A 16,369-nucleotide genomic window follows, 5' to 3' on the forward strand; every position below is an offset into this window, starting at 1 on the left:
GATGATGATGATGATAAAAGTTTGAGCTGTTTACAGAGTAAGGTACTATAGGCTAAACATGCACGATTAGTCTGTGAAATAATAGAAGAATTAATTGCTGGCAATAAAATGAAAAAAATTGTGGAAGATAAATATCACCTAGAAAAACTTTTAGAAATCGGAAGGAAAAAGTGTATAGAAAATAGGAATTTAACCTTTAGTGTGATTATTTTTTCTTAAGAACCCTAGGGCATGTGTTAAAAGCATATAGAAGTAGTCTATACACCTGAATATGAATTTATATAAAGAAGGCTATAATCACATTATTGATCACATTTTATTTATTTATTTTTTATTTATTTATTTTTTTTTTAAAGATTTTATTTATTTATTTGAGACAGAGAATGAGATACAGAGAGCATGAGAGGGAGGAGGGTCAGAGGGAGAAGCAGACTCCCTGCCGAGCAGGGAGCCCGATGCGGGACTCGATCCCGGGACTCCAGGATCATGACCTGAGCCGAAGGCAGTCGCTTAACCAACTGAGCCACCCAGGCGCCCTATTGATCACATTTTAGATTTAGCTTTTTATTTTCAATTAATATTTATTAACTAGTGAAAAGTAGATTAGTATAGTAACATGTTAAAATAGCTAATTTAGCTAATTTCTTATTTCAAGTTTATGAAGATGTAACAGTGCCTGGCACTTAGTAAATTGTATAAATGTCTGGGTTTTTGTTTGTTTTGTTCTTTATTTAGCATACCTTATTATTAAGAGTATAGATTCTGGAGCCAGAATGCTTATTCAAATCTCAGCTCTGCTGCTTTCTAGTTACGTGACTTACAAGTTGCTTGATTTCTCTGTGCTTCAGTTTCCTTATCTGTTTATGGGGGCGAAGGGAAATTATATATTCTTCATAGATTATGGGAATTAAATGAGTTAATATATATAACATGTTTAATATAATGCCTAACACAGAGAATGTTGTGTGTTTACTGTTATATGCAAATGAATATAAATTTGCATATTTTGAATTCAGGTCTGTTGTAAAAGACTGATGCATTCATTGGTAATATTATAACATCATCACGCTATAATTACAAACATAGTTATATGGTTCTTCATTATATTAACTTACACTATTGAAAAATAACACTATAGGATTGAAAAATGCTAGTAAAAAGATTGGTTCCAAAAGCATTCTTCCAAAATGACATGTCTCTGCTTTTCAGATTTGTTTGCTGCCTTGGTCAAAATTGGATGCTCTGCAGATCAACTACCTTTTCTCTTTTTATTTTAAGTGAAAGAAAGAAACTTGGGCCAGAGTAAAGTGTATTAAACCTAGTTTATGTTCTGTATATTGCTGTTTTGGATAGTTCTTTTATTTTCTAGAAGGAACAGTTATTTTAGACCTATAATCTCTGAGACTTCTGATTATCAGCAGAAGCTAGCTGATCCGATTGATGTGTAATAAATGTAACTCTGAATCTTAATCTCAATAAACAGCCTTTATTGAATATCAGGTCATTGGAATATTTATTAGTCTGTTATGTAACTTAACAGTTGCTGTAAAAAGCCCACACATACCGTAGACTCCTTAATGAAATTAATGACAGCTTTGGTCGTCCAGGAGTAGAATGTTATTGCCAACATGACAGTGGAGCTGCAGTAATCCAACTTCAGTTCCTGATTAATGAGGTTAGTGAATTGCTTTAATCTGTCTTACTTATATATGAAATAGGGCCACATCTGGTCTTTCAGATTTCTTGCATGCATTGATATTTAAATATTTGAACAAAAGTAAATTTCTTTAAAAAGGTCAGAACTTATAGCAGTTCACTGTAAGGCATCATCCTGGGAAGTTACATAAATAATGCAAGATGTTTCTCAAAACAGTGTTGCAAATAGAATGGTGTAAGGTAAATCTTTTTGGTACAGGGTGCTGCATTTACATTTTATTTCTTGGATACTGAAAGTTATGTAACACTGAAATCTATATTAAAATTTTTTTTAGAGATTGAGTTTATTATAAATAACAAAATATACTTCTCTGTGACTTGTTTGAAATACAACCAGGAAACAAAATTCCATTAGAAAAGAAGACTGGTTATCGTCCAAAATTCTTGTTGTGTCACTTACTGGTTGAAGTAATTGATGATGTTTTTCTTTTTGATAGAGTATAAAGTTAGGAAGGAGCTCAGGAAACAAATATTATTTTATCAGCAGGGTAGATAACATGCTTGCAGGTTTTTAAAAAGTATGAGCATTTGCAGTGACTTGGAGCAAGAGAGTATAATGCTAAGCAAAATAAATCAGTCATAGAAAGACAAATACCATATGATTTCACTCATGTGGTATTTAAGAAACAAACAAAAGGGAAAAAAAAAAGAGAGAGGCAAACCAAGAAACTGTCTTAACTATAGAGAACAATCTGATGGTTACCAGAGGGGAGGTGGGAGAATGGGTTAAACAGGTGATAGGGATTAAGGAGCACACTTGTGATGAGCACTGGGCTTTGTAAGGAATTGTTGAATCACTATATTGTACACCTAAAACTAGTATAATACTATGTTAACTAATTAGAATTTTTTAAAAAAGGAAAATAAAAAGTTAATTTAAAATATGAGCAGCTCTGAGAATAGATATTTACTATATGCAGTGATGAGCAGGAAAAGCTGGTCATTAGAAGAAAGAAATTACTCCAGAAAAAGCTCTGCTATCTTTAGTTGTGGTGATATCTGTGGACATTCTTTTTGCCCTCAGGTCCTTAGGTTCCATTTAATAAATTCTTAAATGTATGTGAGAGGAAAAAAAAAAAAACACTCGATACCTCTGACCTTTTGTAAAATGTTTTTATCAGAAGATTAATATACAATTGTGTAGGTTTTTCAGGGTCAGAAGTGTTTTTAAAAACTGCAGTATTGGGGCGCCTGGGTGGCTCAGTTGGTTGGGCGGCTGCCTTCGGCTCAGGTCATGATCCTGGAGTCCCGGGATCGAGTCCCGCATCGGGCTCCCTGCTTGGCAGGGAGTCTGCTTCTCCCTCTGACCCTCCTCCCTCTCATACTCTCTGTCTCTCATTAAAAAAAAAAAACAAAAAAAAAAACTGCAGTATTCTGTGTAGAACTGTATAATAGGCATTGTAAAATGTTAAAATTCAAAAGAAATCACAATCTAGAAAGTTGTTGAACCTATTTGAGGACTCAAGATTATTTTTCCTATTTTTTTTTAATTTTGTTATGAAGTAATTCTACTGGCAGTTAGGTTCAAAATAGAGAGGTTCTCTGTGTACTTCCCCCATCTTCCCCTAATGGTAACATTATGTATAACAATAGTATAATATTAACCAGGAAAATGACATCCATATACTACTATTAGACTACAGACCTTATCTAGATTTCATCACCATGAACTCCTGTGTCAGTGTGGGTGTCTAGTTTTGTGCATTTTTATGACACATACAGATTTGTGTAATGACCAGTATGAACAAGATACAGATCAGTTTCATCATCATAAAGGACTTCCCTAAGGCTCCCCCTTTATAACTGGGCCCCCTTCTGCTCTCAGTCCCTAATCCCTGGCAGCCTAACCTATTCTCCATCTTTATACTTGTGTTAAGATTATTTGTTAAAGCAGTACATGAACCAGTGTAAATAACATTGCAAACTGATTACCTATACACCTAAATTTTAGAAATCTTAAGTAATTTATGTTGTCATTCATACAGGTTTCTTTTCAATAGGATTCATCATAGGGTTCTTGGATATGACTTTTATTTTACATGCTTAAATGTTACATTTTGAGTACTTAAAAATGATGTTGCTGTTTTAAAAAATGCTTAGCAAAATATGAATATTTAATTGGGGATGCTACAGAAGTCTGACAATTGGGAGTAGCTATTTGCTTTTATATTTAGTGGGCCATATGTAGGTAAAGGAGCCCCGCTAGGAGGTGGTGAGCTATTATTGCCATTTTGGCTCTACATCTCTTCTTCCTTAAGATTTCAAGATGGTGTGCACATCTTGAGAAAGAAGTTGACTATGGTGGAAATAAGAATGAAGAGTACAAATCTTTGATACTCTGAATCTTTGAGTTTCTCTGCTTCAAAATGATATAGATAAGAGGATGCTTTCTAGTGAAAGCATATGGACTTTATTTCTGCTCCCCTCTAGTCATGTTGTAGCAGTAGGAATTACACCATAGAGAAGCCCTCAGAGAATTTCGAAGGTGAAAAGGACTTGGAGAGATCATTTAATGTAAATTTTCAGAGCTATTTTAATCCTCTTTGATAAATGAGAAACTTAGTTTAAAGGAAGGAGATTTTAAGATTTCTCATAATAACCTAGATGAATAGAACTGCAAATCCTTTTTTGAAATTAACATAAATTTTCCATGTTGTATTTTTTATCTTATCCTCTCAGTATAGACGAAAAGTATCTGACTCCTTTGAGGAAACACAGGCACATGTCTTAATAAATCAACCTTAGTCTAGAGATTCTTAATTCCATTCACATACCAGAATCGCCTCTAAAGATTTTTAAAAATATACCTGTGTAGGTCCTTGCTCTGAAAATTCTGGTTTGTGAGTTCAGGGGTGAGATTGAGCCTCCTGTGTGATTCTCATATAGGGCCAGAGATGCTTCCCCATACTTAATAGTATTTAGTAGTATCAGATGTTCTAACTTTCTAAATTAGTTGATTGGTCAACCCTTTGGGAGTTGAAGTTATAGTGTGCTGAATGCTATCTTTATTTTCTATATCATTCTAGTAGTAGAGTTATGATCTAGGCATAGTACATTCCGAAGAATTTTTCTTAAGCCAAATGGGAAAGTTACTTCATATTATATTTTTCTTTCGGTCAAGAAGATGTACAATAGTGATCAAGTAACTTATAGTCTGACCTCTAATTTTACATAGCTATCAACCATAATATCCAAATAGATCTTAGTATATTTGTAGTTTATAAGATAACTAAATTATACTTTAAAATGAAGAAGTGAAAACAGTTTTTACATATGACACACTGTATAACATCTGCTATTTAGAATTTGGGTGAGACATATGTTTCTCAAAACTAAATCTATTGGCTGAAAGTTTTGAAATTTGGGAAGATTTTTTTGGCAGCTCTTTAGTAGCTTTGATGTTTGTAAGATGTATTCTATATAAAATATATTACACTTTATTTTTAAGGGAGCTCTTGTGAGTGCCTTGGCTGATGACACCTTACATTTATGGAATTTACGTCAAAAGAGACCTGCCATACTACATTCACTTAAATTTTGCAGAGAACGGTAAGAGTTTTCTGTTATCCTATATATATATATAAGGTATTTGCTATTCTTTTTTGAAATATTTTCTTTGAATTTTATTCTTTGATTTTATTTTTTTATGATAGACTTTATGCACAATCTAAAAAATAATTCAAGAACTTCAAGGGATATATAATAAAAAGCAAGATTCCTTCCTTTCCAGACCCATTTTCCTCTCCAGAGACAACCACATAAATTTCTTTTGTGTCCTTCTAGAAATACCTTGTGCATATAGGCAGAAATCTTTCTAGATAGCTCTTCTTTTTTTTTTTTTTTTGCATGAAAGGGAAAGCATTACATATTTTTCCTATAATTTGTGTTCAGTCAACAATATATTTGATAGATTGTTTCATATTGGCACAGCCAGTTTTCCATAGTTATTTTCATAACTGCATGATATTCTGTTACGTGGAAGTACCATAATTTACTTAGTCTTCATCAGTGGACATTTATATCCTTTTTGGTCTGCTGTTCATTTTGTTCAGTTGTGATAGTATGATACATATATGTCTTCATCCATTTATACAAGTATATCTCTGAGATAAATTTGTAGAAGTATAACATAGAAATCTCTTATATCACTCGTGAGTTTTGTACTTTGATTGGAAAGACCTTTTTTTCTTTTTTAATTCCAGTATAATTAACATAGTTTTACATTAGTTTTAGGTGTACAATATAGTGATTCAACAATTCTTTGTATTAATCAGTGCTCATCACTATAAGTGTACTCTTAATCCTCTTCACCTGTCTTACCCATCCCCCCATCTACTCCCCTCTGGTAACCAGGAGTTTGTTCTCTATAGTTAAGAGTCTTTTTTTTTTGTCTTTTTTTCATTTTTCATTTGTTTTGTTTCTTAAATTCCACATATAAGTGAAATCATATAGCATTTGTTTTTCTCTGACTTATTTCACTTAGCATTGTACTTTCTAGATCCATCCATGTTGTTGCAAGTGGCAAGATTTTACTCTTTTTTATGTCCGAGTAATATTCCATTGTATATTGGAAAGACATTTTTTACCCTAGTTTTATTAAACATTCTCCCATATTTTCTTACAGTGCTCTTAAAATTGCATTTTTTTATGCTTAATCTTTATTTTTTTATTTTATTTTTATGCTTAATCTTTAATTCATATGGAACTTACTTTGGCATGAAATAGGAGCAAGAAATATAGGCCCCCATTGCTTATGAAATCTATTTTTTGGTGTATATATGAACATTTATATATGTGTGTGTATGTGTACTTGTAAGCATGAGCAGATGTGAGTATATATGTATATGTGCCAAAGTTAAGAAATCTGGGTCTGTATAGTATCTAAATGCAGTGGGGTTAGTGTCTTTAGGACCCGTCTTTGGTTAAAGTCAGACATCAGACTGCCCAAAGCATATCCAAGGATCAGACCATTCCTCCTTTGATACATGTTGATTTATAACCTGTTAAGGTTATATAAATAGGTCAGTTTGTAAGTCTGGGTTTTTGCCCACAGTGGCCCTCCAAAATAGGCAAGCTAAAAAGGCTGCTGAGAACATAGCAGTTCAGACTTCTTTAGCCAACACAAAGACCTGTCTACGTTTTATGGTGGACAGAGACCAGAGTTGGCAGGGGGGCAGTAGCAAAGTTTGCTATTGGGCTACATCTTGCCTGGGAAGATAGATTTTCTAAATAAGTTGGAATCATGGTTCTGCTTCTTCTGGGAGAGGGACAGAAGTGAAGGAGGAGTTAATGGTAGGAGGGAGGGTTGACATAGGGGAGAAAAAGCAAGCAAAACGTTAGGGTTCAGTTCTTTTCTACCTGCTCAGAATAGGGCCAGCCTCAACTTGCCGGGCAGAGTTCCTTAGTCAGCTTGCCAACTGGAGCTCAGGGGGAGGTCTACATCAACTTCAGATGCCACCAAGCAGGTGGAGATAGCAATGGGCATCTTAGTCCCAGAACACATCTTGTCAGTCTCACACCATCTCCTGGAAATGAAAGTATGGATCTAGCAGAGTAGTTGTCATCCTGGTGTGATTTTACTATCCAGAGGGCATTGGACAATGTCTAGAGACATTTTTTTTTGTCACAGTTGGAGGAGGGTGGAGCAGTGCTACTGGCTTCTAGTTGATAAAGGCTGAGGATGCTGCCAAATATGTTGCAATGACAAGGCAGTTAGTTCTCCATAACAAAGAATTTATCTGGTCCAAAATATCAGTAGTGTCAAAGTTAGAAACTCTGGGCTCTAGCACATCAAAATGGTATCATTTGGTCCGTGTAGTGCTGTAGAATTTCTCTTACTCTCTACCACGCACTGGAAGGATTCTGTCAGGACATAGAATTCTAGCAGAAGAATACTTCTGATACCTCATTTGCCAGTGGCCTGTCCATATTTCTCATTGGGACACAGGAATGTAGTAGTATGTGGTCCAAATTCACAAACATACACTATAGGTTATTATCGTATATCTTCATGGAGAAAGGATTAAAGCTCAAGGAGTCCCAGAATAGTCAGGGCCCCATGATTGTCAGGTATGAGGTAAGTCTCCTCAATAGTACCTCTAAGGATGGTCTCCAAGAAATTCTGGTAAAAATGGGTAAGGAATGGTGAGTTAGTCTATAAGGTGCCTATAGTCACAATCTGACAAACAGAAGGCATCTTTGTGTGAAGTACAAAAAAACAGAGCCTTTCTTCTTGGTGAATGCAGCCTCAGAGTCCACCATTCCCCTCCTTGGTTGGGTGCTATTATGCAGGGCACATTCTGCACAATTGTATGCAAGGTCCTAAAAGTTACAACTGAAATAAGCTGATAGAGTTGCCAGTTTTCAGTTTTGTAATAGAGTTTACCCAGCTGATCAGTAGAAACTAGTTGGTCCCATTTGAAGTTCAGCTTCCCCTTGGCCATTATTAAGGTTAACAGTAAAGAAGGAACTGTAGCATGATACTTCTTCCTTGAGTATCTCCTTAGGATGAAATCCTCTAAGCTAGCTACAAACTTGTATGCCAGCCATTGGACCTAAAATGCTAAGGAATAGGCCTGGTGTCTTGTGGATGAACCTACTTATATTCTCTCAAGACTAAAGTTCAGATTTCTTCAGGTGGCAGGAAGGAGAGAGGTAGCACTTGGGAGGAGCCTTGTTTTCCTCAGCATCTGGCTACATGTGGGAAGAGGGGAGGGCACAGTAGGGGCTTCCCCCAGCTCTAGGAACTGCGCATGGTGGCAAGACATACTCTGCCCCTCAGCCTGAACTCTGTGTCATTCAGGACTGTAATCTGCACCCTGATGGAGACCTTCTGTCAGAGCAACTATCCTTAGGCAGGAGAAGGGACAAAATCCTATCATTCCCTGCCACTCCTTCCATCTCCCTCATTTGTAGGAATCCATCCCTTTCTTTATATAACTGCTTTACATTCAGTTTTTATATTTGTGTCAGTCAGGATAGTTTGGGTTATGCTATAATCTTAATGACTTAATACAGCAACAGTTTATTTTTCCTTACACTATATGTCCTTTGTGGGTTTGTTCCTTTTCATTATCATTATTCCAGAACCTGGCTGAGGAAACAGCCAGTCTTTACAATATTGCTTGTCACTGTAGTAGGGAGAAAGAGAATATGGTGAAGCATGAGTTGGCTCTTAAAGTTTCTGCCTGGATGTAATACATATCTCTTACACTCTCATTTCATGGGCTATGGGAACAAGTCACGTGGCCATCTGTAATTTCACTCATATAACCAAGAAGCAGAAAAGCGGGAAATCTTGTGAATATTTGTAATGACTATCATGGTGCTTATTATTGTTGACAGAATACAATAACTAATAACCTAGTAGTTTTCTCCTTATTTCACAGTGGGTTTGAGCTAATTTAATAAGTTGAATTACTCCATTTCATTTTTATGCTATTTTCATTTTTACTTCTGAAACTAGGAAAGGTAAGAAAAATACAGAAGTGTTTAAGTAGCTATTTCATTACATTTTGAACAGTTGTTAAATAATATAAACTTAAGTTTTATCATAATATTGTCTTATTTTTATAAGTAAATTTTCCTAGTATAGTAGAAATTTATAAATAGAAACTATATGTAGTGATTTAAATTGTATTTTTTCATAATGTGGATTTTTTTCTAGTTTTGACTTAAAAATTGTGCTACGATACACAGAACGTAAAATTTTCTATCACAACCATTTTTAAGTGTACAGTTCAGTAGTGTTGAGTACATTCACATCTTATACAACTATATAATATGGATATTTTGATAGAATTTCATTTTTACGGGATTTAAGAAAAAAATGTGGAAATTGGAAGTTTTACATCTTGGTTTAACTGTATGAAATTGGGCATGTTACTTCACTGTTTTGTGTGTTTGGTTTTCTAATTTGTGGAAAATTTTCCTCTGTGGTACATGTAATCTTTATCATTTATTTTTTCTCATATGTTAAAACAGCTTCCTCTTACCCATTTATTTTTTATTTATTTATTTTTTATTCCCCCTCCTTCATTTTTCCCTTCCTGCTACCTTCTTCTTCTCTTTTTTTTAACATTTGTTTCAGAGGTACAGGTCTGTGATTCAACAGTCTTACACAATTCACAGTGCTCACCATAGCACATACCCTCCCAATGTCTATCACCCAGCCACCCCATGCCTCCCATCCCCCCCACTCCAGCAACCCTCAGTTTGTTTCCTGAGATTAAGAATTCCTCATATCAGTGAGATCATATGATACATGTCTTTCTCTGATTGACTTATTTCACTTAGCATAATACCCTCCAGTTCCATCCACGTCATTGCAAATGGCAAGATTTCATTCCTTTTGATGGCTGCATAATATTCCATTGTTATCCCCATTTATTCTATAGGTAATTATAGAATGCTTATTTTGTGCCAGCTTAATGCTAGCTGCTAAGCATGCATTTGTAAAGAAGACAGACTTGGGCCTTGCCATTAGGATCTTGGTCAAAGTTAAGACAAGCTTAACTTCCCAGATGCCCAATAAAATGACATTTGTTCATCCTAAATAAGTCTGTATCTCAGTTTCTGTAGAATGAATTTAAGTTGGGGAATAACATAAACGTAGAAATCTCCTTCTTGGTTAGCAGCCAGCTTGTACTAATTGTCAAGTTTAGTTCTTACTATAATTGATCACTTAGCTTGAGATATGATTTTCTTTAGCTTGAAAAGCAATGTACCATAGTGGTTAAGAGTTCAGACTCTGGGCCAAACTGCCTATGTTGAATCTTAGTGCATAGCCCCATCACCTATTAACTATATCAGTTTTGTTATCTGTAAAATGGATTATTATCTCATGAAAGCCCTAAGATTCATATTATAAAGTTAATATATATAAAATAAGTAATATGTATAAAGCACTTAGAACAGTGCCTTAGAAATCACCTGTATAAAGGTATTGGATTTACTTAAAGTAATGATTGTAACTTGAAATAGCTGCATTAGGTATACCAGAAGTTTTACTTAGGCAGTCTTTATAGAAACAACTAATTGACATTAGAAAATCATTAGAACCAATGATATTGGCACTACATGGCTTTATACATGTAAAGGAGAGGTTCTTTGGCTTTGGTGGAAAATGGGAATTTGACAAGAAAATTCTGTAGGTAGTTTTTTGTTTTTGTTTTTTATCAGAGTATGTTCCTTTAGCTTTGTAGTTTTTTTTTTCTTTAAAGAAAGTTTAATTGGGAGGAATTCATGGATTTATAAACAACTACAACTATCTGCTAGTCTTTTTTTATCACCTGTTACCATGACTAGTATTCTCAGCCACGTTAAGTTTTTGCATAACAGTTCTTAAGTAAAAATATAAGAGCATTTTAAGACTGAGGACTAAATTGTATACCTGGGCTTTCCTATTTAGAAACTACTATTATCTAATAATTATATCTCTAATTGTTTAATTCTTTGTTGTTCATAATACACTTTCACATAAATGTTATTTAGTTTCTTGGGTCAAGAAAAATTTCCCTAAGTGAAATTTCAAAGAATAGAATTTTTCTGTATGAATATGTTAGACACCTGAATAGCTGAATCTTTAATATTGAAATTAATACATTCTTTTAAGATATATTTTTCTTTTATTCTAACACATTTATATCTATTCATTTGATGATAGATGCATGTATTGGTTTAGAGAATAAAATAAGCATGCATGCATTCTAAACTAATGGTTAGGAGAATACAATATCATATGGAATACACTAATAATCAGAAAGTTCCTCCTAACAATTATCAATGGTGCATCAATGTCCAAAGTCCTTAAGAAAAAACTGTTTGACAAATGGAGTAATTCATTCAGATACTATGATTGCAGTGGAAAGGTTGGTGCTTGTTAAGGTACTTCAGGAAGTGACTGCTGCTGTAGCATCAGATTTTCTTTTTTTTCTTTTTCTTTTTTATAGAGAGAGAACGTGGCAGCGTGCAGGGGTGGGGGGGAGAGGGAGAAGGAGAGAAGTAAACCCCCCCCCCCCACCAAACGCTGAGCACAGAGCCAGATGCTGTGGGGCTAAATCTCATGACTCTGAAATTAGGACCTGAGCCAAAACCTAGAGTTGGAGGCTTAACCATCTGAGCCACCCAGGAGCCCCACATCAGATTTTTCTTAGTAGCAAAAGTAAATTATTGTAGAAACAAAAACTAACTTATCCCATTATACTCTTATTAAAATATTACCTAAATATTGTGCTTTGCATATTTATGAGGCTTATAATTTGCTCGGTATGCACATGAACCAGGCATAGCTGTAAAAGAATATCTGGCTAGATACCAGCTCTCAAAAAATCTGTACAGGTCTTCCAAAGATTTTGAATTAATTCACTGCACATATTTAACAAGAAACAAAATTAATCATAATATTGGAACAAATTAGAGACCTAAGATTACAGTTTTTGTGGTAATTGCATCATATCGGCAAAATATTTTTCTTCAAAAGCAGCTTAATGAAAGTGTACAAGCATTAGAAATGAGAGTGATTTCGTGTGATGAAATTCAGGACTAGAACACAGAAATGGAATGGAACACAGGCTGTTAGGCAGCCTGATAGAACGATATACTCTTCTGGATCTAATTCTAATCCACGAAGAGAATTGTTTTGGAACTGTATGGATGTGATGAGTCACCTTGGTAGTTTTTAGGGAACCAGGTCCTGAGACAAAATTTAAAAAGAAAGAAGAAAACTGTCAGTGTTCAGAGGGAAGATGATTGTGATTTGACGACCTGGAGACTATAAAAGGAAAGATGGTTAGGAAGTGTTGGATAACTTCCTAGAATAAAATTATCCATAATAACAAAGAAATTGGGAGAGGCATCCAAAGAGACTGGTCTGGTTGCACAAGGTCCTTATAATGTATTCAGGTATAAAAAGATTATATGGAAGGAGGGGGATACATAATCAAAGGTGAATATAAGAGTAATTTGTCTCTCCTAACAGGCACAATGACCTAAGGCATGTGAAAAATAATAAAGACAAAATAATGAATGAAAACTATTTTTTATGTTTAGGGCAAGAAAGCTAGGTAGATTAATGGTAGGTAGAGTTAGGGTATATATTATTCCTCTAACTGTATAATGTAATACTGGCTCAGACAAATTGTGTCTTAGACTGCTAAAAAAGGGTTGGCTCCTGTAACAGTATTGATTGGCCTAGGAGGAATCTATAGAGTGGGAGCAGTGCTTTAAATTTGGAAATGAAAAAAATACATTTTAGAAGGTAAATTACTTTCAGTTCATCAAACATTAAGTGCCTTCTGTGTGCCAGGGATTATACTAGGTATTTAGGATAACAAAGATGAGTAAAATGCTTGAATAGCTTACATCAGAGGCCCAGACATAAAATAACTATGACACAATATGGCTCAATGCCATTTTAGAAGTTTAAGTTAAAAACCCATGATAGAATAACTAATCCAATCTTTCAATTTTTTTTTTTTTAAGTAAACTGACTTCTTTTAAAGGAAGACAAAAATCAGTCATGAGGAAAATGCAAACTGATACTACAACCAGATATCACTACACATCCGTCAGAACGGCTAAAATACTGTCTTGGATGTGACACAATTGGAACTTCCCATAGTCTGCTGGTGGGAGTGTTGTTAGTCACCTTAGAAAATTTTTTTGTAGTAGTCACATATTCCATGAGCCAACGGTTCCACTCCTAAACATAGATGTATGGTAGGCTGAATTTTAAGATGGGTTCCAAGATTTCTGCTCCCTGGTGTCCACACATTACCATACAAATGCTGATCTAGGTGATGGCATTTTGTAGATGTAATTGAGGTCCCAATTAATTGACCTTAGGATAGGGTGATTATTCTCACTAAACCTAACTGAAGCAAGTGAGTTTTTTGGGACTAGACTCTCCCTGGCAAAAGGTTCAGAACCTGAGAGGGATTCAGTGCAAAAGATATTGAGTCCTACAACCACATGAGACTGATTTCTACTAGCAACCTGGAAGAGCTTCTGAGCAGATTCTTCCCAGAGCCTCCAGAAAGGGATACAGGAATGCATCCTGGCTAATGTTTGTATTTCAGCCTTGTGAGAATGAGTAGAGGCTCTGATCATGCAGCGCCTGGACTTCTGACCTGTAGAAACAAAGAATAAATGTTTTTGTGTGTGTGTGGTAATTTGTTAAAACAGCAAAAAAAAAAAAAAAAAAAAAATTAATACAGATTTTGGTTCCTAGAAGTGAGATGCTACCGTATCAAATACCTAAGAATGTGGAAATTGCTCTGGAACTGGGCAGTGAATAGAGGTTGAAAAAATTTGAGGAACATGATAGAAATGTCTAAATTTCTTTGGGTAGGCTGTGGGGCTCTAGATTTGGAGACTGCTGCCAGTGAGGACTTAGAAGGAGAGAGGAACATGTTTTTGGAAATGAGGAAGTGGTTCCTTGTTATATAATGGTGGGAAGCATAACAGAAGTGTCCCTTGCATAATGTGTAAGTGATTAACTTGGATATTTAGCTGAGGAAATTTCCAAGGAAAGGGTTGAAGGTGCCACCTGATTTTTTTCTTGCTGCTTTATAATAAAATGCAAGAAGAAAGAAATGAATTGAGGGAAGAATTATTAAAGGAACCAGGACTTGATGACTTAGGAAATTCCTACCCTGATCCAGCTGGTAAAAAGATTGTTTCTCGGTATGGCTTAGAGAAAACCATGGTGTGGCTGGACAACTTTTTACTAAAAATCTCCTAAAGACCAAAGGTCAAAGTATTCAGCTACACAAAGGCCTCTTACAAGAGATCGTGGGTGTGCTTCACAGATCTTTTCAATCAAACCAAAGAACCTCTAGAGTGCTTTAAGATGCACAGTTTGAGAAAATTGTGCAGCAGAATATTGCCAGCCTGAAAGACAGTACAGAATAAAGGAGGCTGCCGCCAGGAGCAGGCTGATCAAAGTACCCCCGCTCCAGGAAAGTACTGTCTGGATGAAAAAGGCAGAGGGTGGAGCTGAGAGCTACAGAGGATTATTCCCAGACCTTGAAACCTAATTAAGAAAAATCCAACATTTGCCCAACTTGATTTCAAAACTGTTAAGGACCATGACTCCTTTTTACCTTCCACTTTCCCCCGTTTTGAACAGGACTTTCCATAACTGTTACCCTGTGTCCCACCATTGAATGCTGGGAGTCTTGGGGGCAGATAATTTGTCTCTTTAGTTTCATAGGTCTACAGATGGAGTGGAATTGTGCCTAAGAGCTATACTTAACGGGTTACAGTCAAGATTCTCATCTACAGCAAATTTAGATGAGATTTGGGATTTTTGAGTTGATGATATTTTAATGAGATTTTGGACTTGATATTGTAATTGGTTGAGACTTTAGAGATGTTGGGGTCAGGTGAATGTATTTTGCATTTGGGAGGGATGTGAATCTTCAGATGCTTACGGGCAGACTATTAGAGGCAGGATTCTAAGATGGTCCCCAAGGTGTTTCCCCCTGGTATACACACACCTTCTAATTATTCAATCAGTTCTAATCAGGGTGCTGCTGTGAAGGGGTTTTGCAAGTGTAATTGAGATCCCAAATCAGTTGACCTTCATACATGGGGTATATCTAATTGGTTTTAGGTTTGGATTACCTGACTTAAAATGGCAGCAATTGCATCAAATTGCCCTGTTTGGTTTGGCTCACCTCTGGAACTCAATTTGGTTTAAGTGTCTCCTAAAGTATATGGGTAACTTGAGGAAGATATGGGCTCTAATGAATATCTGAATAATGTTAGGAAGGAGTGGACTGAGAAATGGATGTTAGGTAGGTAAACAACCAGTGTCCACTGTATTTCACTGCTTTCAAAATGAAGTTGATACTCTTAAATACTTAACATTCTCTAAAAGGTCTTATAAGGTATATGACTCTAGTTATTACCATAATTCATTTCACTATGCTTCTCCCTCTCTTTATGCATTCTAAGCTAGCCACCCTGACTTTTCCTTTTTTTAAATGAATGATCCTCTCTCCTGCCTATTTGTATGAGCTGATCTCCCTGCTCCGAACACACTTAAGATTCTTGTTCCATGGTTAACTTGTTTGTCATTTCTTTTACAGGTTTTTCTGTAAATTCCCTAGTCTGGGTTTTGTGCCTGTTTTGTATTTTACCATAGTATGATGCTCTTTCCCTAAAATAGCAGAAACCATGCTTACTGTAATTGCCTTGGTTCCTTGACTGTCTTCTAGATTAGAATGTAAACTGTATATGTTTTCTTTTTTTATTTCCAGCAGCAGTCTCAATGCCTGACATCAGTAAATGCTCAAAAAATTGTGGATTGATTGTTACCTCATTGCCTTTGCAGAAACAGAGGGGAATCTCTTCTTCTGTAGAAGGCATGGTGCTCCACAGACTTTGTGGGTTATCTTGGAGATAGGTTGAGAAGGAAAGTCTTCAAACAGAAAAAAATGAGAGAATTTGCTCCAGGCTAATTCTATATATAATCTTTATTCCTCCCACTAATAGATCCCAAGCTAGTTAGGTTGTTTGATTATCCTTGGAGTGCTACTTGATCCTGGGCCCATAGCAAGGCTTTTAAAGTTTTTTTTTTTTTTTTTTGTAGAAGTAGTGAGATGAATCACAGACCTGTACCTCTGAAACAAATAATACATTATATATT

At 35.5% G+C, this 16,369-nt stretch overlaps 1 protein-coding gene across 6 annotated transcripts in view; it reads left to right on the plus strand.

Moving 5' to 3' along the window:
• Positions 1 to 16,369, plus strand: part of STXBP5 (syntaxin binding protein 5) — a 177,151-nt gene that overhangs the window by 24,129 nt on the left and 136,653 nt on the right. For all 6 annotated transcript variants that reach the window (XM_031030702.2, XM_081829115.1, XM_006735799.3 and 3 more), the window contains exons 3-4: positions 1,594 to 1,675; positions 5,165 to 5,265. In XM_031030702.2, the coding sequence (XP_030886562.1) occupies positions 1,594 to 1,675; positions 5,165 to 5,265 (183 nt within the window). The remainder of the gene's footprint in view (positions 1 to 1,593; positions 1,676 to 5,164; positions 5,266 to 16,369) is intronic.

The sequence above is a fragment of the Leptonychotes weddellii genome, chromosome 8 (genome assembly GCF_054177405.1).
Source record: "Leptonychotes weddellii isolate Sample4059 chromosome 8, ASM5417740v2, whole genome shotgun sequence".
In the NCBI taxonomy this organism is placed as follows: domain Eukaryota; kingdom Metazoa; phylum Chordata; class Mammalia; order Carnivora; family Phocidae; genus Leptonychotes; species Leptonychotes weddellii.